The 27,246-nt window shown below is 42.0% G+C and overlaps 1 protein-coding gene across 6 annotated transcripts in view; it reads right to left on the bottom strand.

The window, feature by feature from the left end:
* The window catches only part of FOXP4 (forkhead box P4), a 160,803-nt gene that overhangs the window by 42,035 nt on the left and 91,522 nt on the right, over positions 1-27,246 (bottom strand). For 5 of the 6 annotated variants that reach the window (XM_082226855.1, XM_082226856.1, XM_082226853.1 and 2 more), the window contains 5 exons: positions 20,393-20,515; positions 14,506-14,592; positions 5,625-5,775; positions 3,241-3,445; positions 1,108-1,212 (listed from right to left, as the gene is read on the bottom strand). In XM_082226855.1, the coding sequence (XP_082082981.1) occupies positions 1,108-1,212; positions 3,241-3,445; positions 5,625-5,775; positions 14,506-14,592; positions 20,393-20,515 (671 nt within the window). The remainder of the gene's footprint in view (positions 1-1,107; positions 1,213-3,240; positions 3,446-5,624; positions 5,776-14,505; positions 14,593-20,392; positions 20,516-27,246) is intronic. The other variant, XM_082226857.1, reaches the window with a different exon arrangement.

Here is a 27,246-nt window from a genome sequence, read left to right as displayed (position 1 = left end):
GCGTATGTGGACGGGGTGGGAAGCATGTGTAGCAAGAAAGGCATTGGGGGGAGGGGGGAACCCGAACAAGCAAGAAAAGAAAACCCGTCAGTTTCATCTGATGTCTTTGCTAAAAATCTTGGCTACAAAGAGATCTAATTGCAAATGAACTAATTAAGTAAACCTCTGACGAAGCGTGAAAACAATTTGTTTGACCCTGACGCTAGCAGAGGGCTCTTAGACAGCGGAGTTAATCAGTCAGTGACAGAGCCCACAAGCGGTGTCAGCAGGCTGCCGCGCTGCCATCTGTTTCTCTCTAGTTCTCCCCACCCGCCCCCCTTTTCTTCTTCCTAACATGGGCGAGCTATAAACTTTAGTGGTCTGTCTCCTCTCTCCTCCAAAAGCCTTGTCATTTCGGTAGGTCCCAGTCAGCCTCTTTCTCTCTAGCAGAGTCTCTCCCACTCTTCCTATATACCCCACAGTGCCTGGCAGCCTTTAAAAACTTCCCGGTTCTTACCGAAGGTCTATGACAGTGATATAGCTCTGTTTCGGAGAAGAAGCCTAGAGGGGTCTAGCTCCATTTCACAGAAGGAAAAACTGGTGCAGAAGTACTGTACTCAATTTTTCTAAAAGTAGTGATGCTAGAATGGCTCTAGGGGGCTGGCATGGTGGTGCTTCTAGACTATCAAAAGCTACCAGGTACCTGTTCTACAGACATAAATTATATTTTCTGAAGTATCAAAGCTCACCAATAACTGATTTGGAGGGAAAATATCTCTAGAATCTGAGGAAACCATCCCCAGGGCCAAAAAGCAACAGACTGATCTTTGGGCTTCCCTGCACATCATAAACAGTTAAAGTGCTTGCAGCAGGACTTTTCCTTTTTGAGGTCTATGGCAGGCTTCCTCAACCTCGGCCCTCCAGATGTTTTTGGCCTACAACTCCTATGATCCCTAGCTAGCAGGACCAGTGGTCAGGGATGATGGGAATTGTTGTCTCAAAACATCTGGAGGGCCAAGGTTGAGGAAGCCTGGTCTATGGTGTGAGAAAACACAGGAAGAATTATTAAGTACAGGTTGGGACAAAGAACACAGCAGCATTAATATACCTTGCACATAAGTCACCTACTTGACAAACTGTCCCAAGTCCTCACAGAGGGTTTCACAACCAGGCCACTTGCACTCTCCATGTCCATACAGAGGGTGAGAGCCAGGAGTCTCCTCATGAGAAGAGCTGCAAAGGAGGGGGTAAAGGAAAACAAAAAAGCATTACTATGGAATAGCAGCTCTAGCTCTGTATAGTTCATTTGCTTTGTTGGCTGAAGGAACAACCACATAGGGCATTTTAAAGGGATGGGACATGTTCATTCAGCCCATCTAGTCTTTACAGAATGTATACTCCTTTCATTGAGCAGATGTTGTCTCCACCCAGTCAACTACGAATCTAGCCTGGGCTGCCAGAACCATAGTTGCAGATGCAGACCAGCAGAATTCATCCTCAGTTCATATTTTAGATTGTGGCACAAAATACTTTTTAACTATCTTCTTGGTATGCTAGATGCAACTCTTCTTGAAAAAAATGTGCACTGGCTACAGTTATCCATACCCTGGTTTCATCAAGGTTAGATTACTATAAAGTGCTATGTGTGGGACTACCTAGGAAGAATGCACAGAAACTGCAGTTGGTTTCAAACACAGATGCAGAGGAACATGTATCACCAGTACCAAAAGAGCTTCATGGTCTCCAAATTTATTTCCAAACATAATTCAAGTGCTGGTTCTGAGCTATAAGGCTTTAAAAGGTCTGGAACCACAATATATGAAAGGGCTGCCTGCTCCCCTGTGAACCTGCCAAATTAGTAAAAGCTTCATAGGATGTCAGGTTATAGGTTCCTTCATCTTCCAAGTCAACTTGGGTAGTTACCAGAGCTGTCTTGGTGTTGGCGCCTCATTTGTGGAACTCTCTCCCTGTAACCTTTCTTCTGATACCTACTCTGCTAGTAAATAATCCTGTTTCCACTGACTTTTAGTGGAGTTTAATGAGATTGTTTGTTTGATGGGTTTGCTTTATTAGATTTTAATATAGATTGCTTGTCTGCTTCTGCTTGATGCAGAACTTCCTTATCTCTGCAGTGCATCCATGCTATGTTTCTTGCTTATTCTTGATAGCCCACAAGGCTGGCAGACCTATGGACTGTGTACTTAGCACAGCTGCCTTCATCTGATTAGCATGGGATTGTCCCAAGGGTAAGAGTCTCCGCCTATATGCAGGATCTTGTTAGATCCTTAGCTGTCTGCTAGGGTGTCAAAGCATCAGAGTGGAAAGCTCTTTACTGGATACTCCCAAACAGTACAGCATCTAAGCCATTTCCCTGACATGAATGGCTATTGTGAACTCTTATTTGGCCCTTGGGGTAAACTGAAAAACTAAAGGCTGTGACTGCACCAGTGCCATTAAAAAAACAACTGAGTCAGCATAGTCTCCACAACAGCAATGGGGCCATTATACACAAATGTTTGGGAAGATAGTCATGTAGCCATTCTCCAATGGCTAGCAAGACTCACATATACCGTATTTTTTGCACCATAACACTCACTTTTTTCCTCCTAGAAATTAAGGGGAAATGTCTGTGCATGTTATGCAGCGAATGCCTGCGGGTGGCGGGGGGAATCTGCTGCAGTCGTGAGCAGAGGATCCATGGTTCCCCTTCCTTCCCTCCTCCGTGGTTACAAAGCATGGATCCACATGGATCCTCAGGATTTTTGCATTGGGCTACTCCAAACTCACTGTCAGATCACATGTCTGTGGCCACAGCATGAACCACAAAAATCATATATCCACTATTTCATTTAGAATATTTGTTTTCTTGTTTTCCTCCTCTAAAAACTATGTGCGTGTTATGGTCTGGTGCGTGTTATAGAGCGAAAAATACGGTAATTCGTTCATTGAGCCTAAATTGTAATTCATTGGGTCTGAATTGAAGTGGCCAATTTCCACATGGCCAATTATTAAGTCTATTGTGACTTAATAAGTTCCATTTGTCACTGAAGGCAGGTACAATCACAAATTTGATTCCATATCTGGTAAGCCAACACTGTGCCAAATAGTAGTGCAAAAAGTAGAAGTTCAAGGTCTGAACGCGATAGAAAATACTAGTCTCTCCCAATCATGTGTAGAATTTTACCCCGTCCTTTGAGATAAATTCTATATTCTTTACAAATTATCCATTCCATATTTTAAAGGACCACATAGAGTTTCTACCTGTCCCTCCTTTGTGTGAGCATGGCGTTCTGTCCATTGGGAAGAGGGTGGTGGGAAATTGGAGGAGAGACCTTGGCGGCCGAAAACGAGGTAGAATTGGAGGTGTTGGTGCTGAGGTCAAGTCCCTCTTGCTTGATACTGTCTTCTACAGGCTGTGTAGCAGTAACCTCTTTCCATAGCTGCTGAAGGTCTGAGGGACACACAGCTTCACACATGTTGGAGAGAGCAGGAAGGAGCAGCAGAAAGAGGAAAAGATTTTTAAAGAAAGATTTAAGAATCACAAATCTGCAGAACCCATGCTAAGATGAGCCAAAAAAATCCATGAAAGGTGTGGCTTCTGTGTTTAGTTTGTTGACAAAAGAGCTAATTGAGTCTCCCGGCTACTGAGAGCTCTCCTCAATGACTATTTATGTAACACTATTAATTGTGGCATCTGGAAATCAAACAGAACTTAGTGACTTTTAGAGCAGGCATGGAATTACTTCAGTCTTACATGGTCTAGAATCTCCACGGCCATTACAAGTTTTAAATTGATTATTTAAAATTACAATTTTACTGAAGGGTTTCTTAACAATTAAAGACATAACTAATCTGTATTAGAGATCCCAAGAACAAACCCTTGCTTAATAATATAAAAAGTACTTTTGCTCGAGACAGTCAGGCACACTAGCCCACCATCTCAGCAGTATGTGGCCCACTAGAAATTGGATAGCAGTCCTCCAACGCACTGCCAACAACTGACTGCTTTTACCCATCCCTGATGCAGAGGCTGGAGATTTATACCACTTATACGGAGAAGAAAAACTAAGCCAGAGGGGGGTTTTGTTTTGGCATGTCTGGTATATACCACAAGTGGTTCTGGCAATATATGGATTTCATGCCATGGAATGCATTCATTCTTATCTTGATTTGGCTAGCTAGATGATCACACTGTCTTTTAGATAGGTAAAAATACTGACGTTTAGGCACAGTAGCAGCTACAATGCTTTTCGGGATGTAACTCTTAAAAAGTAGCTGCCCGATTACATATTTGCATTCAGTTACTCACAGCAACATAGAAAATTGCCTTTTATCAGCCTGGTTCACACATAACACCAAATCAAGGCTAAGTGTGAACAAGCAAGTGTATGGGTAGAGAGAGCAAAAATCACAGCCATTTTCCTCCTCTCCCAGTCCTGCTATTGCACCACTACCCAGAGCTATGCCATAGTTTGGCTAAGTGTTAAGTGTGAACCCAGGCCCACGATTTGTCTCATTCCAAACAAGCTGTATCAAGGGCTTGTTCTTAGCTTAATGTTCGTAGTTTGTTTGGAGTGAGACAAACCACAGTCTTGAGTTTGTACTTAAAACTAAGCCAAACCATGGCTTAGCTCAGGGTAGAATGGCAGTAGCAGAACCTGGTGAAGAGTGAAGCAGTCGTGATTTTCAATCTGTGTACCTGCATGCTTGCTTGTTTACTAACCAGCAGTAGCTCTTCACGATTTCAGACAAGACCCCTCCCAGCTCTACCCGGAAATACCAGAGACTGAACATGCAAAAGCATGTGTCTTACTAGTGAGTCAATACCCTTCCCCAAAGGATGGGCATAGACTCAGTTCTGACCAGCAAAGTCAAACAAATCCAGGATGCCAGACTGAAATTTCAAGTGAGTGTGCGTCCAAACTTCTTCTGGTTTCCGTTCCAAACAAATAAAGAGACCCTTAGACATTTGAACATGAAACTAAATAGGCTTGATTGGGGTGGGCGGTGGGGAGTGCAGGAGGGATGGGGATGAAAGCAGTACTTGGCTAACTCCTGCTGCCATGACCAAGGTAAGCGGGGGTGGGGGCACTTACTGGCAAAACCTGAGCATTGCTTTCAGCTTGCCCGCCACCACATGGCTTGCCACTGCCTGTTCCTACCAATTCACTATGTTCAAAGACCCCATTTAGCATGAACTAGGCTGAGTATATCAGTCTAGACTCCGCTGCTTTCTTCAAGGACTGCCTCTCTGGAAGAGAGGGGCATAAGGTGTCTGCATAAAGTGAAGCTACTTTGCTTATGCATCCCCCTCTTGCAGACAGAAAGTAGCAACATCACAGTGAAGCTTCCACCGGCAGGCAATCCCTGTGTTATGCACGAAAGGCAAAAATGAAATATTAGGCCCCAGCTTTCTCCCGTTAACAGCAACACAGCTCAGGCACATTACATTTTGGTCCAATAATGCGTTATTGATGTCTGTTCTATAACAAAACCCAAAGCATGCCAAATGTTAGGCCCCACGTGCATTCAAACAGTCAGCTCTTAAAATTAACAGAAAACCAACAGGCTGTGCTAATTGCTGCTCTGGGTGCATGGGTTACCTCCTCTGGCACTAAAAAAGCAAGGAAGCTTATGTGAATTACCTTGTGGAAGGGTCTGCAGAGGAACGGTGCCTTGTCCTGGCTGTAAACTGACCAGCCCTTGTCGCTGGAGGTTTAACAGGTGCTGCTGCTGCAGCTGCTGCATCTGCAGTAGCTGTTGTTGGAATGCCAGCTGCTTATTCCCTAATGGCTGCTGGAAGACAAAAGGAAAAAATCAAAACACATTATTTTCAACCCTGTAGCACAGGCCTTCCGGGATTCTCTGGGGTCTTGCATAAGCAGCCCAATCCCAGCATCAGCCTTGCTTTCAGCCAGCACAGCTCACAGTCCTGATCTCTTGTCCTCAGTGGCCACACAGCATATAGCCAAGACAGAAAGCCTTTGATCTATCATAGCAGCAGAACGAAGGGGGTGGGTGGCGGAAGAGAAGAGAGCGAGCCTGCTTGGCAGAGCAGTGAAAATGCTGAGTCTCTCTGCCAGATGAGCATTTCCACAAAGTCTGTGCGTTTGAATTGTGCATAAAGAAGCAGAATCTCTGTTTCTCAGTTGTATCTGCCTACCCGAAGCATACATCAGCATCAATGGATTGAGCTCCTATGAGCAACACAAAAGGCTTGCAGGCTAGAGCATCATAACCTGGGAAACTCTTAAAGACAATGGTTTGACTTTATGGAGAAACACACAACCATCTGGGCCATATCTACCCCTGAAACTTTAATGCCCAGGATCTGGGGCTCCTACTGGTCTCAAGGAATAAAGGCGTTAATTTTTTAAAGATATATTAATTAAATTGGCAGAGGGAAATATACTCTAATATAAACTTTTTTTCCCACCTCTCATACAGAATGACACATAGAAATCTTGTTGTTTATGCATGGCTTTTTAGAGAAAATGGAATGCGACACAAATATGGGCCATAATTTAGAAAAAGTTTTGCAAAACGTGTCACAAATGCTCATAATTATCTTCCTATTACAGGCAGGAAATGGGTTAATCCAATGTAAAAAAAAATTAATGTTAAGATGGAGAATCAATCTCAGTGTCAGAAATTAACAGCACTAAATTATCTTAAAATTCAAGAACTCTAGCTGACTGTGGGCCTTAATCACAACCCATTGACATCCATGTACACTGACTCCAACAAGACGAGGGCCATTAATTTCAGTGAGAAGAATAATGGCCTGCCCATGATTTCATGGGGAGTTTGTGGCAAAGCCAAGAACAAGATTCTTCTGAAATATTTTTAATCGAGGTGATTTAAAAGGAAAGCCCAAGAGGCAAAATGAAAGGATTAAATTCAAATGCAAACAGTTTGAATATTATTATTAAAATAATTTATGTAATGATTTTCCTAAAACATTTATTAAAGATTTGTTTGGAAGTAGTAGTTGTTGTTAATTAAATTTGTATATTGCCCTATACCCGCAGGTCTCAAGGCGGATCACAACATAAAATCACAATCTAAAAACACACAGGTAAAATGAGGTGGCCCCTCTATGGGCAGAAAAAGGAGCACAACTACAGCCACTGATTTATTTTATAAACAGAACTGTAACAAATGACAATATGTATGAGAGAATAATGTGTGGCCCCTTTCTCACCATAACCCTATGCTGGACAGCTCAGTTGGTAGAGAATAATACACTTAATCTCAGAGTCATGGGTTTGAGTCTCACGCTGGGCAAAAAGATTCCTGCACTGTAGAGAGTTGGACTAGATGACCCTTGGGGTTCCCTCCAACTCTTCAGTTTTACAATGCTATGATTCTTCATACTACCTCTACTAAAATATGTGTACTTCAGCTGGCAGGTAAGATCACATTATGCTTGTATGTTGTACACTGCCTTCTTCTATTCTTACGCAAGTGTTGCTTATAAATATTTAAATGGATAAATTTAAGAGGTAGAGAGAGATCCACTGTAGCATAAACCAAGGCGGCCTCAGAGAAGCAGGAACTGGCAAAATATGGGAAAGATTCAGAGCCTAAAATATCCATTTTGTCCTCCATCTAATCTCTGAAGCATTTATTTGGTAGCTATCTGAAGAGCAGAATAGAATACATCATTGAAGAGTACATCAAGGCAAGTCCATTCATTTTCAATTTGGATAAAATTCCTAACTGATGAATCACCAGGCAGTCTGTCTCAGCCAAGGGGCATCAAAACTGGGAAGAGGCATCCCCTACAGACTGTACTGCAGGCAGACAAGCAAGGAAGGGTGAGTCATTCATGTTAAAAAAAATTATGTGTGTGAGATGCACTCTGAGTGGCCTAAGGGTGTGGGAGGAGATCCTAAAACGCTCCCATGTAAAAAATCTGTAGCAGTATCACACAGACTAGAGTTTGCTTTTCCCCCTCCCTTGCATCCCCACTCCCTGGCAGGCCTTTCTGTGAGCACAGGTTTCTGCCTGTTACATCAGAGCAGTTGAACACTGCCCCATTCACTCAACTTCCAGGCTGTAAAACAGAAGGAAATTGGGAACGGATTAAGTCATTAGGATCCCCAGGGCATGTTGCTTTCACTTCATAACTCAACAGTCCTCTGTATCTTTCCTCATGGACTTGTCATTGAGCCCAAGCATCCTTATAGTAGGTTCCGGGAGTCTGGAGGATAACAGATGAGGACAAGGGAACAGTGAGTAACCAGCAGGTGAAATGGCTTCAGCTGCATGGCTTTTCTACAGGCCCACACTGAAATGGAATCTCATAGGCACTGAGAATGGAGTGACTCGTGGCTGTGGGACAAGTGGGGATAAATAGAAGGTACAATGAAGTTTAGGGCCATATGAATGAGCACTAGAGGCTGCAACAGAATCCAGGAGTGTAAGCACCTGTCCTTAGAAAATGGATTGTCAGGACATGTTTTTCATGCAACAGAGTAACTAATGCATTAGAGCAAGGGTCAGCAAACTTTCAGCAGGGGGGCTGGGTCCACTGTCCCTCAGCCCTTTTTGGGGGGGGCGGACTATATTTTGAGGGGGGAAATGAACGGATTCCTATGCCCCACAAATAACCCAGAGATGCATTTTAAATAAAAGGACACATTCTACTCATGTAAAAACACACTGATTCCTGGACCACCCGCAGGCCAGATTGAGAAGGTGATTGGGCCGGATCCAGCCCCCGGGCCTTAGTTTGCTGACCCCTGTATTAGAGCATAGCTTTTTGGAATTCCTAAAACAATTTGGGGATGGAACATGTCATCATATGTGGAGTTCCTGCCACTGGAAGAAGAGCTGGGTTAAAATGGTTGTTTGAACCCTTTAGCTAGTTTCATTTAAGCTTCTAACAGAAACTTGGATATCAAATCCCCTGGTTGCAAGCCTCCAATTCAAGCTAACAAAAATTTATCCTCCTCCCTAGGGTCCTTACTCACAAATAAGTTCTAAAGCTGCTTTCCACACCATCAAAAATGTCAGTGCAGGAAACTATGAAAATACACTTGCTTTCCAGGAGGCACCTGCAGACGTAATCCTCTGGGAAGTTCTCCTGCATAAGCTCTTTTGAAATGAAAGGAAGCTGAGCAAGAATACGGCTGTGCTCTTCTGCAGCTTCCATTTATTTCATTGAGGCTAGCACATACAAAATTTCCTGTTGGATTGTGCCCTTTGTCTACAATGAGTGAGTCGGTAATGTGGTATCACCATACTCAGTAGTACTGTTTCCATTACTAGTATGGAAAGAAAGGACCAATATGAAAACCACATTAGATATGATGGTACCTTGGTTCTTGAACTTAATCCATTCTGGAAGTCCGTTCAACTCCCAAAATGTTCAAAAACCAAGGCACAGCTTCCGATTGGCTGCTGAAGCTTCCTGCACTCAAGCAGAAGTCGCATTGGATGTTTGGCTTCTGAAAAATGTTCGAAAACCGGAACACTTACTTCTGGGTTTTTGGCATTCAGGAGCCAATCTGTTCATCAACTAAGCCGTTTGAGAACAAAGGTTCCACTGTATTTAGTTTTGGAGAATACAGCAAGCACACCTTAAAATGGCCTTTTGACACATTTCCAAATATAATCTCAGTCATCCACCAAGGTGCCCTCTTTTTGACACCATCTACTCATTAGGTTTTTGAAGACAGAAGTGCCTGGCGTGCTTTGGTCCATGGGGTCACGAAGAGTCGGACACGACTAAACAACAACAACACCGACACTCATTAGGTTCAGACAGCAAAGATGGTATGAAGAGAAGCATTCTTGGTGGCTCCCTACTCAAACCAATTACAAACCTTACTCCAATTATAGATTCAACAAAATCCAAACCTGATTGCTTTATGGTAGCTCTGCGAGGACTTACTGTTTAGGGCTGGACTTTGAGGCTTATATTAGGAAAGAGTGGGGAAATGTCAGTGATTTTTTTTAATGTTATGCTAGTCTGTTGGTGGGTTATTTTTTGTTTTATTCTCCCCCTCCCCTTTTTTTTAACTCACCCCAAACCTTTGGGAGAAGAGTTATCAGTTTTAATATTCAGATAAAATACTGAATATGAGGCACAGTAATGCATGTAATGGAATTATTGTTTTTCAGATATTATCACAGGAAATTGAGTTCAAGTTATGCTTAAAAGATATGAAAGCTTTGCTAGTTTGCCAGGCCTAACAATGGGCACCGCATTTGTAAAATAGCATAGTCCATTAAATGCACTTCAGTCTTTCTTCCAGCCTTTCTTCTAATAAGCCACATTCCTCAAACATCTTTCCCTGATCACCAGGTACTAAAAAAATAATAATAAAGTTTCCTTCTGCCTACCAGCTCCCTCTCAGCCTCCCCTGACGTGCTGCTGCCAGAGTCTGTGGGTTTCTCTGGACACTTTCACTTTTGGAGGTCATCCGCTGCGTACTTTTGATAGAACCAATGAAGTATGAAGCTTATCGGCCCACAGATAAAAATCTTAAACACAAAGAAAGTAATTACTGAACCTTACTCTGCCAGTCACTAGCACCCACTGGGCCTTTCCAATCTTTCCTTCTCTCAGAGACGGAGGCACATAGGGAAGGTTTCCTGTTAGGGTGCAATCCCCAAATCCAACCCTCCCTCTTCCTGCTCCAACCCTATACACCCTTGATCCCTGATCTTTTCCCTAGCGACGGGGTTTGAGTTCCTTAATGCATTTTGTCTGCACTCTGTTTACATTAGACGCAGCTGAGCGGGTGCAGCTACTGGGGTAACAGGCACCGTCACTTTGATTTATGAGCACATCAAGAGGAGTTTCAGCGTGACACTCCGGACTGACAGGAGCACTTCATTAATCTGACGCCTAGGTTACTCGCTGGCCAATCTTCATGTGCTGCCCCCTCATGCAATATCATCTGGTACACTGGGGCAACTGCCAGAGACGAGGCTCTGTCTGAAAGCTTTTCTCCCTCTCAAGTTTTCTGGAAGCATAAAAGGAACTAGGTTTGTAAGAACAGGGACAGCTGGTTTCGCATTCCAAATACACTACTAGAAACAACAACATAACATTACTGGCCTGAGTACACTGTATACTGCTGTCCACATTGGTTGTGACAGGATTAACTCATACTTGCCAAAATAAAAATGTTGCTCAGCTAAAGGAAGCAGCACTTTGCAAGTCAAAACAAAACAGGTGCCACAAAATTCAGATGCTCGTTTCAGATTCAGAGTTTCTTCTTATTCTGCTGTCGGCTTGCGGTATGTGTTTGGAGGAGTAACTGTGATTTCTCAGTTCCTCAATTACTGCACTTCTTATAGACATTTGGGCATGAGGGAATAAAGGTGCTGATTTCAAAAGTGCTGAGTTAATATTATTAGAAACAACTATAGACAGGTATAGAACAGATATAGAATAAATTCAATAAATTAGGAAGAAAAGGCCAACTGGGCAATGGGCTCTGAATAGGCAACGTATTCCATGCAAGTGCAGAATTTACACCTTGAGAGTCTTAGCTTTGTGTGTGGTTGTTTTTTTCCTAGCCCAAACAGATGTAAAACTAGGCTTGAAAGCATGCATATTATTCTACATAAAATACCAGAACCTGGGAAATGCAGAAAAATGTGTAAGAATATACATAAAATTTATGGGTATGATCTAGCTCTAGGCAAAACTCTTTCAAGTCCCGCTGACTTCAACAGAAGAGCTTTAAGCCTGAGTTTGAGTTCTCCCACTGAAATCAATAGAATTTAAGAGGAGTTATTAACTTCTACTGGATAGTGCTCATAAATAAGCTTGTTTTCTAGTGGCATTATGGCCAAGTTGCACATGACACCAAGTTGTGTGTAGTTCTTGCCCCTTCCCCTAAAAACAAAATGCAGCAATGGTGGCAACAATCTGCCTTCACAGACCTTCACCTTTTAAACTATTTCCTCTCCAGGTTTTTTTGGCTGTTGAAAACTGTTCCCTCCCCCCAATATCCCTTTTTCCCCTACAAGGGAAAAGATTTGAGGTACATTTATTTCTTCCCACTCTGAGAGGAAAAGGGAGCTGGAAGGGGGAATTTTCAACAGAAGGGGGAAAGGTTAAAAGGCTATTCCTGCATTTCTTCTTTCTGCACAGGCAGATTTTGAAAAAGAAACCCAGCTGGGGGTGAGGAGGAGAATGACATATAATTCAATATGATTTGTAACCTGGCTCTGAATTCCCACTCTAAACCTTGAGGAAGGGGTATAAATTTAAATCAACCAATAAATAAGCAAACAAACAAACAAACAAACAAACAGACTATTGCCCACATATTTAAAGTTAGAGAAAAAGTAAGTAACATCAGCCATACTTTGATCAATAGCATTTTACTGTTTCAGAGATTATCTCAAGCATCATATGACCAAAAAAGTCACCCCTCCAGAAATCAAAACTAGGTTAAGCACTGGCTATCCGACCATATTATTTATTATATATATATATATATATATATGCTTTCGTAGATTTTCACGGGTACAGGAATGCAGGTTTTGGTGTCTTCGGGTGTCTTCCCGTGTAAGAGTCGGGGTGTCTGTGCGACGTTTCGACGAGGTCTCACTCGTCATCTTCAGGCTGATGCTTTCGGCTTCTTGTTACTGGAACAGAGCTCTGTTCCAGTAACAAGAAGCCGAAAGCACCAGCCTGAAGATGACGAGTGAGACCTCGTCGAAACGTCGCACAGACACCCCGACTCTTACACGGGAAGACACCCGAAGACACCAAAACCTGCATATATATATATATATATATATATATATATATATATATATATATATATATATATATTACAGAGGCCAGTCTAAGGGCCTGTTTATACATTACAGCCAACACATGGAAACAGTCTGAAATCAGAGAGGTGTGACAGAAAGACTGGTATAACGTTTAGGGGAGAGGAGCAGGAGAGCACCCTGCTTTCATAAGAGCGCTCTAGAACCTTTAGAGTCTGACCTGAGCATGCATAGTTCCTATTGGGTTCACAGAGAGGTCATAGGTTAATCCTGATATCTGGCCATATGCATAATGTGGCTAAATCATAAGGTGACCATACAGTCCTTAATAATAGTGATTCTGAGCTGCTGATAATTTTGGTTATGCCAGATGGCTTTGTGGTGGAAGCTACTGCAACAGAGAATGGAAGAAACTAACAATAAATATATTAGAAGCAGCACACATCACCAGTGACACAGCAGGAAGAATCAAAATCTGTTTGAGGGAGTATACAGAACAGTACTGCTGAGCTAGTGCCTCTATCAATCCAACACTAACTGAAGACCTTGATAAACTTCCATCTTTAATGTAAAGAATGTCGAAGAGTGGTGACATGGGAGAGGCCCTTTCTGGCTGTGGCCCCTCAGCTACAGAATATTCTCCAATCAGGCTTCCCTGACGCAGATGATACAGGTTAAGGTCAACTGAGAAAGGTTCTTGTGGCCCATATACTGCTGCTATTTTGCTGTTGCTGTGATGCTTGAGGTTATTGTTTTGTTAGCATACTGATGGTTGCTACATTTTTAACTCCATATTTTTATTCTGTTTGTAAATCACCTAGAAACTATTTTTGAAATAGGCAACTAAATAACGATGATAGTGATTATAATAGTAACAACGATGATGGTGTTAATCACAATAATTCACAACAAGCTGAAATTCATGGTGCTTCAGTAAATATTGGGGGAAATAAACTCTATCAAATATAGCAAAAAATAATAATCCTGGAATTTAGAAACATCAATATAGCTGAATCATTCTCCACTTGTCCTCGCACAAACCTTTGTGGGAAACGCTAAAATAACTCGTAGCATCTAGAATTTTAATTATCTGGCCCAATCACAACACAATTAACTATGCAAATATTAAGCTGAAGAAATTCATTGGAGAAGGGTTAAGAAGGGTTTGAGATATGGACATTTGAATCCTGGAAACTCTATTATTCCCTAGAACTAACAGGTATCCCAGAAATAAGTTCTGCTATTGTGACAAGCATATCAGATTTTCCAGGTTATCATACACTGCAACGTGTGCTTTCAAGGCAGCAGCACAACTGCCAAAGAATGCTTTCACAGCACTCGGTATTATGATGTTGATTCTGGCAGGAGTGCTAATAGCAGGGATGCAGCAAATATCTATGATTTTTGATTCCTGAAGTGAAAATCATATGTTTGCAGTTGCAGATAAGTGTCTTGAACAAGCAACAGGTTCCCAGACAATTACTGGGGATCCAGGATAATTTACTTCTTAAAAAAAAAGTAAGTCTTTTTTAAAGCATAGTAAAATTTAGCTTGTTTCATAGAATAAGGAAGGACAGTCTGCCCCCCCCCCCATAGGAAGTTACACAATTGGCCAGTCTGTTCTTTTAAAGGAGGAATAATGCACCACTCATCTACCATTCCCAGAAGACATTTCTGAAGTTGCCCCCCCCCCTTTATAAACAAGTTGAACTCACTTTTCTGCAGAAGTGTTCATGAAAACAGCAGTGCATTTCTGTACACAGAGGCCAAACTCACCTCTTTGGCTTGCTGCTTTCCAGCTTGCTGCTGAGTCAGTAGCTGCAGATGAAGTTGCTCCTGCTGCTTCTTGTAGTATTCCTGCAGCTGAGGAAGAGGCATGAGGGAAGAATATAGAGAGGAAATGAGACCATTAGTTGTTTGCTTGCACATCACTTTAAACCAGGGGTGGAGAACCTGTGGTCTTCCAAATGTTGCTAAATTACTACTACACCTACTGGGCCACCGGGCATGCTTGCTGGGGCTTATTGTAGTTCAGCAATATCTGGAGCACCAAAGGTTACGCACTGTTGCTCATGCACACTGCTGAAATTGAAGGTGCGTCACTCCTTCCCCGCTCCTGTTTTCCCAAATAAACCACAAGCAGGAAGCTAAGAACAAACCTTGCTTACAGCCCCTGGCTTGTTTGGAAATAAAGAAAGCGTGAGCCTGGGTTCAGACTCTAACACTAGGCCAAACCATGGCTTAGCTCCTGGAGCATGGTGGCAGAGTGGGGTAGGAGTGAAACGCCCACCATTTCAGTAGCATACCCCAGCACACTGAACTTTCACCTTAAAACTCTAGTTTTGCTTAACTATGATTTAAAGCAATAGGTGAATGAGGTCAGTGTTTGATTTTAAAAAGGGCAGAGTGATTGAGAGTTACATATCATTACATATCTGGGCCTCACCATTTCCTAAGATGTTAGCACAGGCATAGGCAACCTTCAGCCCTTTGGACTACAATTCCCATCATCCCTGACCACTGGTCCTGTTAGCTAGGGATCATGGGAGTTGTAGGCCAAAACATCCGGAGGGCCGAAGGTTGCCTATGCCTGTGTTAGCACATTGACAAGGTGTTACATATATGTTTGGCATTATTTACAATAGCCCCCAAGAAACAGGTGATTTGAACAGGATCACATAAGGAGTCTGTGGAAGAAAGCTATTTATTTCTGTTGTACTTTTAGTATAACAATTTTCTTTACAGCTCATCCATCCTCACAAAGATCATTTGAAGCTCACTGGCACTCCCATTTTATGAATTCAAATAGAGGTTGAGAAATTAACTTGTTTAAGAAACCCAGTATTCCACTAATATCTCTCTCTTGCTCTGTGAACTGGATTACACTGGCACTTGTAAAACTACTTCAGTTTCCCCAGCACTTCACACTAGATTGATATCATGCGGCTAAGGATTGTGACATTATTCGCAAGTATTGCATTGGAATGCTGGGAGATTCAAAAACTCCTGAGAATTGTTGGTTTTAAAATGCGAGCCATTTAAACTAGGCTCTTTCTTCCATGCCAGCAACACCCAGAGTAAGGCATGCTTAACTCCACAAGGTTTGATGTTAAATCATCATTTGTAGAACAGCAGAATCTGGTGGTTGTGCAGGTCACCTTCCTGCTTATGCAGAGACAGAGAAGACTATAGCAATTGCAAATCTTTTGTTTACAGGGGAAAGAAAAAAACAAGGAAAGAAGACAGGGAAATTATTTCCTCCAAAGATTCTTGCAATGGAAACAGATAGCCAAATGTAATATTTTTCTAAAAGGTGTGGCAAATACATGTAAAAAATTAAAGGAGAATTCCCAGAACTGAAAGAATATGATTCAACAGACTGAATTACATGAGCTCCAGGCTGTAACCTCTTCCTGTCCATCACTACACCATCTGGGGCGAGATAAATGAGAAAGAGGGAGAGATAGGAAACTGCGTATTTTCGTGTCCAGTACAACCAGAGACTAACTGGTTTAGAGTTGAAGGAGCTTACTTCATTTGAAACAGACATATATTTATCTTACTACATCAAGCAATTTGTCTGTTATTTGGTTATGCATTGTATTGCTTCATCATCACTGTCATCATCATCATCATTATTAAATTTGTTAGTCATTTTATCTTGTCCAGGGTAACCCAAAGCAACTTAGAACCAAAGACACAGACAGACACTACCACCCCCGCACATAGATAATTAAAACAAAAAGGGGGGAAAGAAATACAATAAAAACAACTTGCCCACTTCTAAAAGACCACAGATTGTTAAAAGCAAAAGGCCTGGTTATAGAGGAAAGTTTTTGCCTAATGCCTAAAGATATGTTATGATGGTGCCAGGTGAGTCCCCCTGGGTATTCCACAAATTGGGAGGTCTGCTCTTGTGTTGTCTCCTCTAGGCCTCTCATGGTAGAGGCACATGAAGAAGGACCTCAGATGATGATCACGGGGTCTAGGTCAATTCACATGCAGACAGGCAGTCCTTGTCCTGAGCTGTTTAGCACCCCAACTCTAAAGATTTCCTTCATGCTCAGCCTGTTCAGTTGGTTTAATCATTGTATGTTAAGTACTTTCTAAGTGCAGTTTCACACATGCAGTTTCTCCAAGCTCCCCTTGAACAATTTGCATGCAAATATTACGAGTGAATAATAACGTTACAGAAGAAAGTCAAAATAGCCAAAGTATGTTTTACAGTCACATCAGAAACAAAAAGGTGAAACTGTTACCTATTTTCCTTTTTAAAACATTAGCATTGTGTCTTTAAGCCTAAAGACAAGCTGTAACAAATTTTAAAATCCATAATACAAAAAGTAAACAAAACGGCAGAACAAACTCAGAAATCAATACATTAAATTAATAAAGCAAGCCAAATTTTGTGTGTGCCAAACTCAGAGTTTCAAAGGCTCTCTAAAAAAACACACCAGATCTTTGTCTCCTATTTGAAGATCAGCAGGGAGTGAAAAGAGCAATTTATAGCATGCCAAAGGCACTTGGCACTCGTATGTCTCTGCCTCCAAGATGCTTACAATCTAGCAAGGGATGAATCCAAGCTAATGCAATGGCATATAGTAAGGCTTGGTTACATTTGTATACTATGTATGGTGTACTCTTTGCAAGTTGCTCAGTTCTTAAATTGTAAATACTCACAAACATACATTTTATTTTAATCTTAGGAAAATAAATTGCCCTGCCCTAAAAATACTTGCCCTTGTTTCTGCATGTCCTGGACATGGGCTATAAGAAGCAAAAGTTTGGGTTTATTACATAAAAATGCAAAAAATAAAATAAAATCCTAAAAGTACAATTTATTTTTTTCCTAAAAAAAATTACACCTCAAAAAACTGAAAATGAGAGTGCAGCTTTTAAATGGTACATATGATTGGGGCTCTGGGGTATCATAACTCACTTCTACTTAGCGTCTCTGTTGTGCTATCTATGAAACAGGCATGCCAGTATATACTGCACATAAACACTTAATACTCTACAATGTGACCTAAGATTCCTGGATAAAGGGTAATGCTCATTGTGTGCTGAGTGGTATTATACAGGGATTTTCAAAGGGATGCCAATTCTAATTTAATATACTGTGCCCTTCTAAATCTACAAATTTGGTTTGTTTTCCACAGGAGGGGGCCAGAACCACAGGAGAGGTCGACACAGGTTCTTCAACACTAGGAAAAAAAGCTGGCTCCTGAGGAATGCCCCTGGGGATTCTGGGAAAGTCCTTATCAGCTTGTAGTTGACAGTGCTGACAGCAGAAACTTTTCTCTTTATGTCTGCTGAACAGGTTTGGAAAGCCTCCCTGTTTACCCAAAAGCCAATCAAAACCTGGTCTCTGTATGGGATTCTGAGAACATTGGGTCAAGAGGTGAGAGGTGTGATGTTTGGTTTTCTTCTTGTGGAGAATGCCAGCTATTCCGGCCTAGGCTGTTTAATTTGCAGTCAAACATGTTTCTCTATCTGGCTCCAAAGAGGCTCAGAGAAGGAAGGACCCCACCCAAGTTAGTGTTTACCCTTTGTTCTTTCCCTGGGGCCAACCTTGACTTCTTATCAGCTTGTATGAAGTAAACAGGTACTGAAGGCAGGAAGAAGGGTGTGGAGGATGCTGTGTTTTCTTGTTCATTCCCCCTCCCTAGAGAAAGTGTTTATCAAAACAGTTGTGTTTTGTTGGGGGATTTTATTATCTCCTCCCTTCTTCTAACTATTTCGTAACTGAGAGAGAAAGCATTTTCCTTTTGCCAAAGAAAGTCTGTCTGTCTGTAAAAGTACCAGATCAAGCTGCTAAGGCTGACTTTTTATTCAAACACTCAAATCCAAACTAGGGGGCAAGCAAATGTGGTTCAGAGCTGCAAAGAGGAACAGCTAGACAAAGCATTAGGTCAAAATACATCTCTTAAATGGAATAAGCTTCTCCAGTTATGTGCAGCTACAAAGTAATTCCTAGTGGTGAGAGCACCTTAATTTATTTAGTTGGATAAGAGCACCCTTAATTCATCTTATCTTCTTAAATTTCTCATTGACCTGGTCAACACATCACAAAAAGCCAAACTAGGTCTTTGCTATAGCTCATGGTTAGCAAGGAGAGAGCTCAACTACAAGCCCACGTTCAGATAACAAAAGTTTAATTTGCAGGGCACCAACCAAACGCTCTTGATACATCCTTGATTTGGGTGCCAAGTTTTTTAACACAAGGAATATTTGAATTAAGGGCTGGTTGAATATTCCGCAATCTTCACATCTGCAGAACTGTCCATTCTCCATGAAAGTGTTTATGGAGATATTTGGCAACTTTCCAGGATGCAGACTAAACTCAAGAATTTTCATCTTACCTTAAATATAATGTGGTTGTTGGGAGAGTTTCTTTTGATTTTTATTATTTTGAAAAAGCCTTGCAGCTACTTTGAAAAGCAGCCTGATGCTCTGGGTGTATCCCTGGCACAAAATGTCCCTGGAAACAAATGCTACACAACAGATGAATGGCTCCCCCAACCCGCCCCCCAAGAAAGATGTTACATCAAGATACAGTATTATTTCCATGAGGCATTCCATCCCAGTAATACAACCAGAGCAGCCAAGCCACCACTTGAACAGCTGGCAAAGCTTTGTGTTGTTAGAAAACCTTGACATCTTGTTTTTAAGGCAATTTGAAGAATTTTGAAATTCACCTGCACCTGAACATCAATCCAATCTTCAAGGATCACTTCTGCCCCAACCCCCAAAATTTACAAAAACCAAAGGCCAAATACTTTGACTCAGTACTAATTAGAATGGCATACACATCCAACTTACTATTTCAAACTTGCTGCAATTATTCATAGTTAATGCTCTTAATATTTCACGGGAACAGCTAAAGCAGGGGGGAAGAGGCAAAAATGGAATAAGGGCCTTTCTAGACTCTAATCTCATTGCAAAGCAATGTACAATTATGATTATTCAGTTGTCATAAGATATCCAGACATTTCCCAAGGCAGAGCAGGAGAAGACTAACAATGTTGCATTAGCAATGAATCTGTACGATTTTGTTGCCGGGGAAAAGAAATTCCCTCCCCACACAAGCACACACCCACACCTCACCACCTTGCAACAAGACCTGACTCCCAAATCCATTTGATGGGGACAGACTCTTCACTATACTAGCACTGGTCTAATAAAGCATGAAGAAGGAGAAAAACCTAGAGAGTTTTGTTAATGTTTTTTGGAGAGAGACCCCCTATGATACAGCAATCTTTAAACTGTTCATTGGGAGGGCAATTCAAGCCCCTCTCAAAAAAGAGCTGCCATTTACAAAGGGGAAACTAAAACAATTTCAGCTAGCCTAGATATTTGTGGCCAAACCATATTCAGAGGCAAAGGACATGGGCGAGGATAGGTTCGTAGGGTAGAAAGTCTAGAACGTGGCTGTCCAGGACTTGCATTGCACCTAAGCAAGGACACATCAAACAACCCTGGGTAAGTAAGTATCTCTCTGCCTCAGGACATCAGTGTAGAATATCAGTGCCTCATCTCGGAATTTACAAACAGAAAACACATTATATTTGCATGCGAGAAATGTAGAGACACAAAGGTCGGTCCTCTGAAATCACATGAAATGTCTGTCACAAGAAGGCCACTCAAACACAGACTGTCTTACCTGTTGCAGCATAATTGCTTGCTGCTGCTGCAGCAGAGCTTGGAGCTGAGGAGGAGACAGGATTTGTTGCATCTGCTGTGGGGTGATCATCTGAGGAGACATCATGGCCACAGACACTGGAACCTGCAGAAACAAAGGACAGTGGATGATGGCATACACTATACCCAAATGAAAGGGTGTAGGTAGGAGAACAGGGAAAGAAGGTACAGCTCCATTGATTGTTCCTGGCATGTGGGCAAGAGCAAGATGCTTGTTACACTTACAAGTACTGCCAGGCCGACTGGCTCCCGGCACATCCCCTCTCAAAACTTCACAAGGACACGACCTTAGAGTTGAGATAAACTGGTCTGTCCAATCCTACAACTATTACCCACGACAGACCAAACACAGTGAGGCAAGTCCAGGGCAAAAGCTGATCTTAAGACCACAAAGATAAATAAATCATTTGTCAGACACCCTAATTCCGTTGCTTCACTTTCTACAGGTAATTTAACACAGTACAAAATATTGTAGAACTTGAACTAGTTTTGAACTTGAGGTTAGACTGAAACAAACACAGACACCTTGTCACTACTTTTTTGAACCCCTCTTGGAAGGGAAACTTGAAGAAGGAACTCAAAGGCTCCATAATACCACTTCTTTGTCTTTGAAAAAAACCTATTGCTTGTAGATGATGATGGTGATATGATTTACTTCACTTCTATGCCCCTTAATATAAAGTATCTCTAAGCAGTGTACAGAAAATGAAAGCAACAGCAGACAACTTAAACAAAAGTATTACAAAAATACATAGTTACATATAAAAATGTTACATTGATACAAAGATCTCACCCAGGGTCCAAACAAACTCTCAGCTCACCCACAAAAGTCTCACAACGAGAAGAGCTCCTGAAAGGTTATTATTGCTGTGGTATGCACTGCTATGAAAGATCCATTTCCTTGTCACTACTTTTTTGAACCCCTCTTGGAAGGGAAACTTGAAGAAGGAACTCAAAGGTTGATCATAAGGAAGGGAATGAAGGTGCTTGGGGAAATTAGGAGAGTGCTTTGGGGATCAGGGAGATTAGGGTTATCAATTTATTTCTGGAAAAAGTCAGGCCAAGGTGAGCAGGGGAGAAGTTTGCCCAACACACACACACACACACACACACACACACACACACCACTTACTTTACTGGCATGGCCTTCCCAGCATCTCCTTAAATCAGTAGTTTTGAAGAACAGAAGTTCTGTGAGGATGTTGAGGGTCATAATGATTCTTAGCATTCTTTACATAACAAAGGCTCTAATCCAGGGGTAGGCAGCCTAAGGCCCATGGGCCGGGTGTGGTCCAATCGCCTGAATGTGTCCTTTTATTTAAAATGCATCTCTGGGTTATTTGTGGAGCATAAGAATTTGTTCATTTCTTTTTCTTCAAAATGTAGTCCGGCCCCCCACATGCTCTGATGGACGGTGGACTGGCCTACAGCTGAAAAACGTTGCTAACCCCTGCTCTAATCTCAGGAGTTCTTCTGAGTTTCAAAATTTTACATTTGTATGGCCTTAATGCAGCTGCTTACACAATTCAATGTAACTCCTGGACATATTCCAAAGCAAGCATGTCCAAAGTCCATTTGGGGGGCTCAACAATTTCAATCCTAAAAAAGGTTAACAACTTTGGTCGGCCCTCACGGCCCTTCACTTCATCAGATCTGGTCCTCTTTGAAAAAAGTTTGGACACCACTGTTCTAAAGGTACACCTTTTCACTCAAGGCTGAAAATGGAAACCAAAAGTCAGAAGAACTCTGGTGAAAATGGCCTGCTCTCTGCAAACTACCATTAAGAGATCCACAGACCACAAACCACTATTCTAGGTATTTTCTCATAGCTTAGAAAAAAATCGGTGTAGAATCAGGTTGATAAATATGAGTGGTGTCAAACTGCTATTTAAAGCATTTGTATTTGGCCTTTTCACATTTGTTCAAGGCATCTCACAACGTATTTAATACAGAAGTACAATGAAAACCAAATCTAACAAAAAATAATCAGCATAATTTTTTTCTTCCTTACACTCCAGACTACAACACAATTCTCACTTCTACATTCAATGACTTTAAATAACTGCTTCTTTGTACCCCAGATAACTTCACCTGTGAGATAAGTAGGCTGTGAATGGCTATATATAGGTCGTGGTGGTCCAACTTTCATACCAAGTGGGCCACAAGAGTACTTTGGCACAGAAAACCCAGGCCGCACACTGCCTTGCTGCTTGAAGAGTGGGGAGAAGAAGGCCAAAATCTGACGCACACACCCAGCCCTCACACTGCCTTCCCAAAGCTAGCTAAGCAAGGCAGCAGGCTTTGGGGAGGAGGTGTGAGGCTCCTAGAGCCCCCTGCCATCTCCTTCCCTAAGCTGGGAAGGCCCTAACTAGGCTTTGGGAAGAAGGCTGGACTCTAGGACCCTGACAGAGCCATCACACCTCCTTCCTCAAGCCCAGCACTTTGCTTACCCAGCTTTGGGGAGGCATCTCAAGGGCTGTAGGGGGAAGGTGTCAAATGTTGCTGAGGGGCGCCAAAAGATGCCCAGAGGGGCACCAAAAGAGGCTTTAAGTGGCCCTTGGGTTGCACTTTGGACCATCCCTGATATAGGTCAATAAAAACAGCTTGAATTGGGTTTGGAGACTCACTGGCAGCCACTGTAATTGCCTCAGAACCAAATGCAGGAATGTTTCCATGCCTACACTCACTTGCAGCTAGGCTAAAGCATTCCACACTAGTTACAGCTTTCAAACAGCCTGAAAGGACAGACCTATATAGACCAAACACAGTCTTTGTTATTATCTGAAGTAACAAAGGGACAGATAATGGTTCTTACCATCTAGAAACAAGTACAGCCAGTGTATCATAGACATAGTAGGTCTGACTGACCCAGGAACGCACCAGCCTGCATCCCTGCTCTAAGAGTCCTACAGCACAACAGGAAAACCTGCCACTCCAATTCCCATCAGCATCACTTTTAGTCTTACCTTGATTAAGCCTCATCCATCTAATCACAACCTTCACACACTAGCTATGGACAGAGGCAGCAATTTCTAGCTTCATAGATAACAAAATATAAAAGCTGGGTGCCATATACTGCTTATTCCATATACTGCTTATTCCCAATCCCTAAAACTCATGGTACTTCTTTGCTGCAGGTTCCTCTATTTTCAGTTCAATGCTTTAGTGTTGAACAAGAATGGAAAGAAAATAATATGGACATAGAGGAGTTTTGCATGGCATTCCCTCATAGAATGAACTGACCACACCTATCCTATAATTTCTTTGGTCTACCATGTGAGGAACATCTAGGTTTCAATTGGGTGGGGGCAGAGATAAGGTGACAAATTAGTGTGCTCTTGTTAGGAAGAGAGAATAAATGTAGTGAGCAAGTTACTCCACCTTCCTTCTAAGACTACTTTGCCTATCATACCTCTATACATACAAGGAAAGTAGTAGTGGAAAGAAGTCCATCTAGGCAGGAATTGATTGACTGGTTTAATAATCACATGGTCATGGGGTCACAATTGGATCACTCCACACACACCCTGGCTTGAAGTGAGTGGAAGAAGACCAGGAAAGATGCAAGAGCCTACAAGAAATCAATGGGGGTGAAGTGTGTTTAAGGTGCAATTGTGCAGGTGTGGAAAGTGTGGAAAGAGAGGTTCACGAAGGGTGTATTAAAGAGATGAGCTCTACTTGAATAACTGTCAGTACATATTTTAAATTGATGTTCCTGGGGATGGGTTAACAAGTGCACAGAAACACCAGTCTGCAAGCTACATATCCCTTAGGGATTCAGTGCACCTTTTTGAATAATGTGGCATATTAAATATTATTGCTATGATAGCAATAGTGGCAACAGCAGTAATAAGAACAATAATCACACCTTATTCTCAGAGTGAAGGTTGCTTCAACTGTCATGCAATTCCTGCATGGAAAACCTTTGGTGTAAGGTAAAACACAAAAAAATCCGAACACACACACACACACACACACACACACACACACAGTGATCAACTGTATGTCCATGCAGTGAAATTTGCATCAGAAGCAGGAAATCAACTGGACAAGCACTGGGAAGATGGCAAAGGTGTTAGAAGAACATTCATCAGGCTTCACTGCAAAGAGCATTTTAAAAATACCCACATTTTCTCAGTACCACAGATGAAGAACTCTGTCGTGTAAATAGTGACAATAGAACCAACTTTCAGTTTCAGAACCAACTGACAAAATTTACAGGCTTGACTATTATAATACACAATTTTCCTAGGAATGAAATTCCTGCATGGGGGGCTCTCTGGAGCAGGCATTCCACTCTCACTAGCATACAAGTTTTTCGAGCTAAATAAAGTTTCCTGGGTCTTTTCTATCTGCAAAAGGCCTGCAGATTCTCTATTACTGGGAATATTCTTCATAAAGTAGTGGTTCCCTGACCACCAGCACCCCACATGGCACAACTGAAAATTGCTGAAGGTCTTGGAGGACCACTTAATGATTTTTCTGCTGTTATTCCAATTGTTGCACTAGATGCTGTATTGCATTTTTATTGCTTGTTTTATTTCTTAGATATTGCATCCTATTGTATTCCATGGAATTCATATGGTTATACAATAAAAGAAGTAAAAGAAGCAATTAAAAATAAATATTTTTAATGTGATGGATATGCTCTCTCCTATCTTCAACCATAAATCCACAAACATGCTGCAGACCACCTGAATGAAGCTCGCAGACCACTGGTGGTCTATGGACCATAGTTTTGGAACCCCTGTCTTGGAGAATAAAGGCACCATTTGGAGTTAATGCTCCAAGTACTGAATTGTATACAAAGGGAAGAGATGGTTCCCGGAAGGTGGAAGATGATGAAGGACTCACTAGAGCTAGGCTATGCGGGGAGTAATTGAAATTATATGACAGTCACACATAGAGACACACACACCTTGTCAGATCATGTCCTGCTCCACGAGCCTTCACTTTGTGAAGAATGACTATTGGTTTCCAAGACCAGGACCTTTATCCCAGTTGCCACTGAAACTAAGGAATGACCTCCCAGCTGAAGTTAGAGGATGTTCCTCCTTCTGTCTTCAGTAAGAGAGGAAAGATACATCCGCTTTGTAAGCCACTCTGAGCAAAGGAAAAGGGGCATCTAAATCACTTTAATCAAATTAATCGAGGAATGCAAATGATTGCTCCATTTCATCCATGCCTTTCTCTTAAGTAGAGAAAATAAACTTTCCAGTTAGGATAAGCACTCTAGTGCACTGTTGTGAAAGAGCAAAGAATGTCCAGAAATAGTTCAAATTTGGGGTGCATTCAAAACATCTGTTCCCGTCCCTCCAGGATATACACGAGATACAGCTAATGCAATCTGAAACTCTCATCCCTCTTGTGTCCCTTGTCAGGGATGCATTCTCCCCTCCATCCCAGTTTGAAATCGAACAACTCAATGAAGATACTGCAGTGGATGGAAAAGGCTGCAGTTTGTCACATGAAGCAGATCAAACCTACCATCAATCTGGCAAGTGTGACGACCCGGAGGGCAATCTTACCTTTAGTTTTACAAGGAGTTTAATACCACACTCAGGAGGAGGAACCTGAGCAGAGGGAATTCTACCAGGGAATTTCTCCCCCCTTCTGTCCTGTTGGTTCAAGCATTCAGGAGCTTGCTGACCTTTGGGGCAGGTTGCAAGTCTTATCTGTTTACTCAGGTTGCTGGCTTGAGGGAGGTGCCCAAATTTTCATTTGTTATTCCAGAAGTCACTTTGAGTCAACTTACAAAGTTAATTATTAACTGCTGTGGGCTTGCTCCAAAACTGCTAAAGAGGCACCATTAACCAGAATCAGTCCATGAAGCAAAGCTGTAAGACCCTTGGTCCTCCCTAACAAAATCCAGACTGTCTAACCTTCTTCACGCTGGACAGAGATTCTAGTCCATCAATAGCACAGTTAGTTGCAAAGTTCTTCCAACATTCACCTGAAAGAATCTTGTGCAAAACCAAATATAATACTGGCAGCACAACATGGAAAAGCCATTGGTGAGGTATTCCACTAAATTATAGTGGAGTAGTTAATATAAAGCCTTGTTATCATAGCAAAACCATGGCCTTTGCAACCTGTATTTCACTGATGTACATTGCTACTAGTATTTTGTGCTTTGTCTAACCAACGGAATGGGTGTTCCAACATGCAAGTAGCAATGAAAATCAACATAGAAACTCAGGCAGCAGTACCAGGAGAATGAGAAAGAATGGAGTTGATGCCCACTCACTAGGAGACAAGCATCACGCTAATTTCCCTTTGCTGTTCATCAGCCTGCAATGTGCTCTGAATGAGAGCCTGTAATTAATTGCTCATCTGCATCCCCCATCTGAACTCCCTTCCCCACCAACCCCCACCACTACACCGTGCATCCAGCTTGATACACGTTGGCTGGCATTTTCAAAATCGGAGGCATTCTAATTACCGGAGAGTTATAACACCTTCCATTTCGCGCCCGTCGGACTGACACCCTGTCAAGAGCAAAGAGACTTGCCAGAGGTTTTGACAACACTAATTGCCCCTATAATCTAAAAACACAAAGGAGAGGCGATTAGTCGTGAGGGCCGCAGCTCTCGATCCGACATGAGGTTTTCACAACGTTACAAGAAAACAAAAGCAGTGCCTTTTAGAGTGTGATGGCTGCTAACAAAGCAGAATTATATTTTCATACAAACCTTTGTCTACATCAAATCGCTTTCCCCTTTCTCTTAAAATGCTAAGCTGACACAGAGAATGGTGGGGGCTCCTTAGGAAGAGGGGCAGGAAAGAAGATAAAAGATACATGAGCAATGGTTCTTA

This window comes from Podarcis vaucheri, assembly GCF_965113315.1.
Source record: "Podarcis vaucheri genome assembly, chromosome: 6".
Classification (NCBI taxonomy): Eukaryota; Metazoa; Chordata; class Lepidosauria; order Squamata; family Lacertidae; genus Podarcis; species Podarcis vaucheri.
The sequence above is the reverse complement of the archived record's forward strand: the minus strand, read 5'-3'. Positions and strand labels throughout refer to the sequence as shown.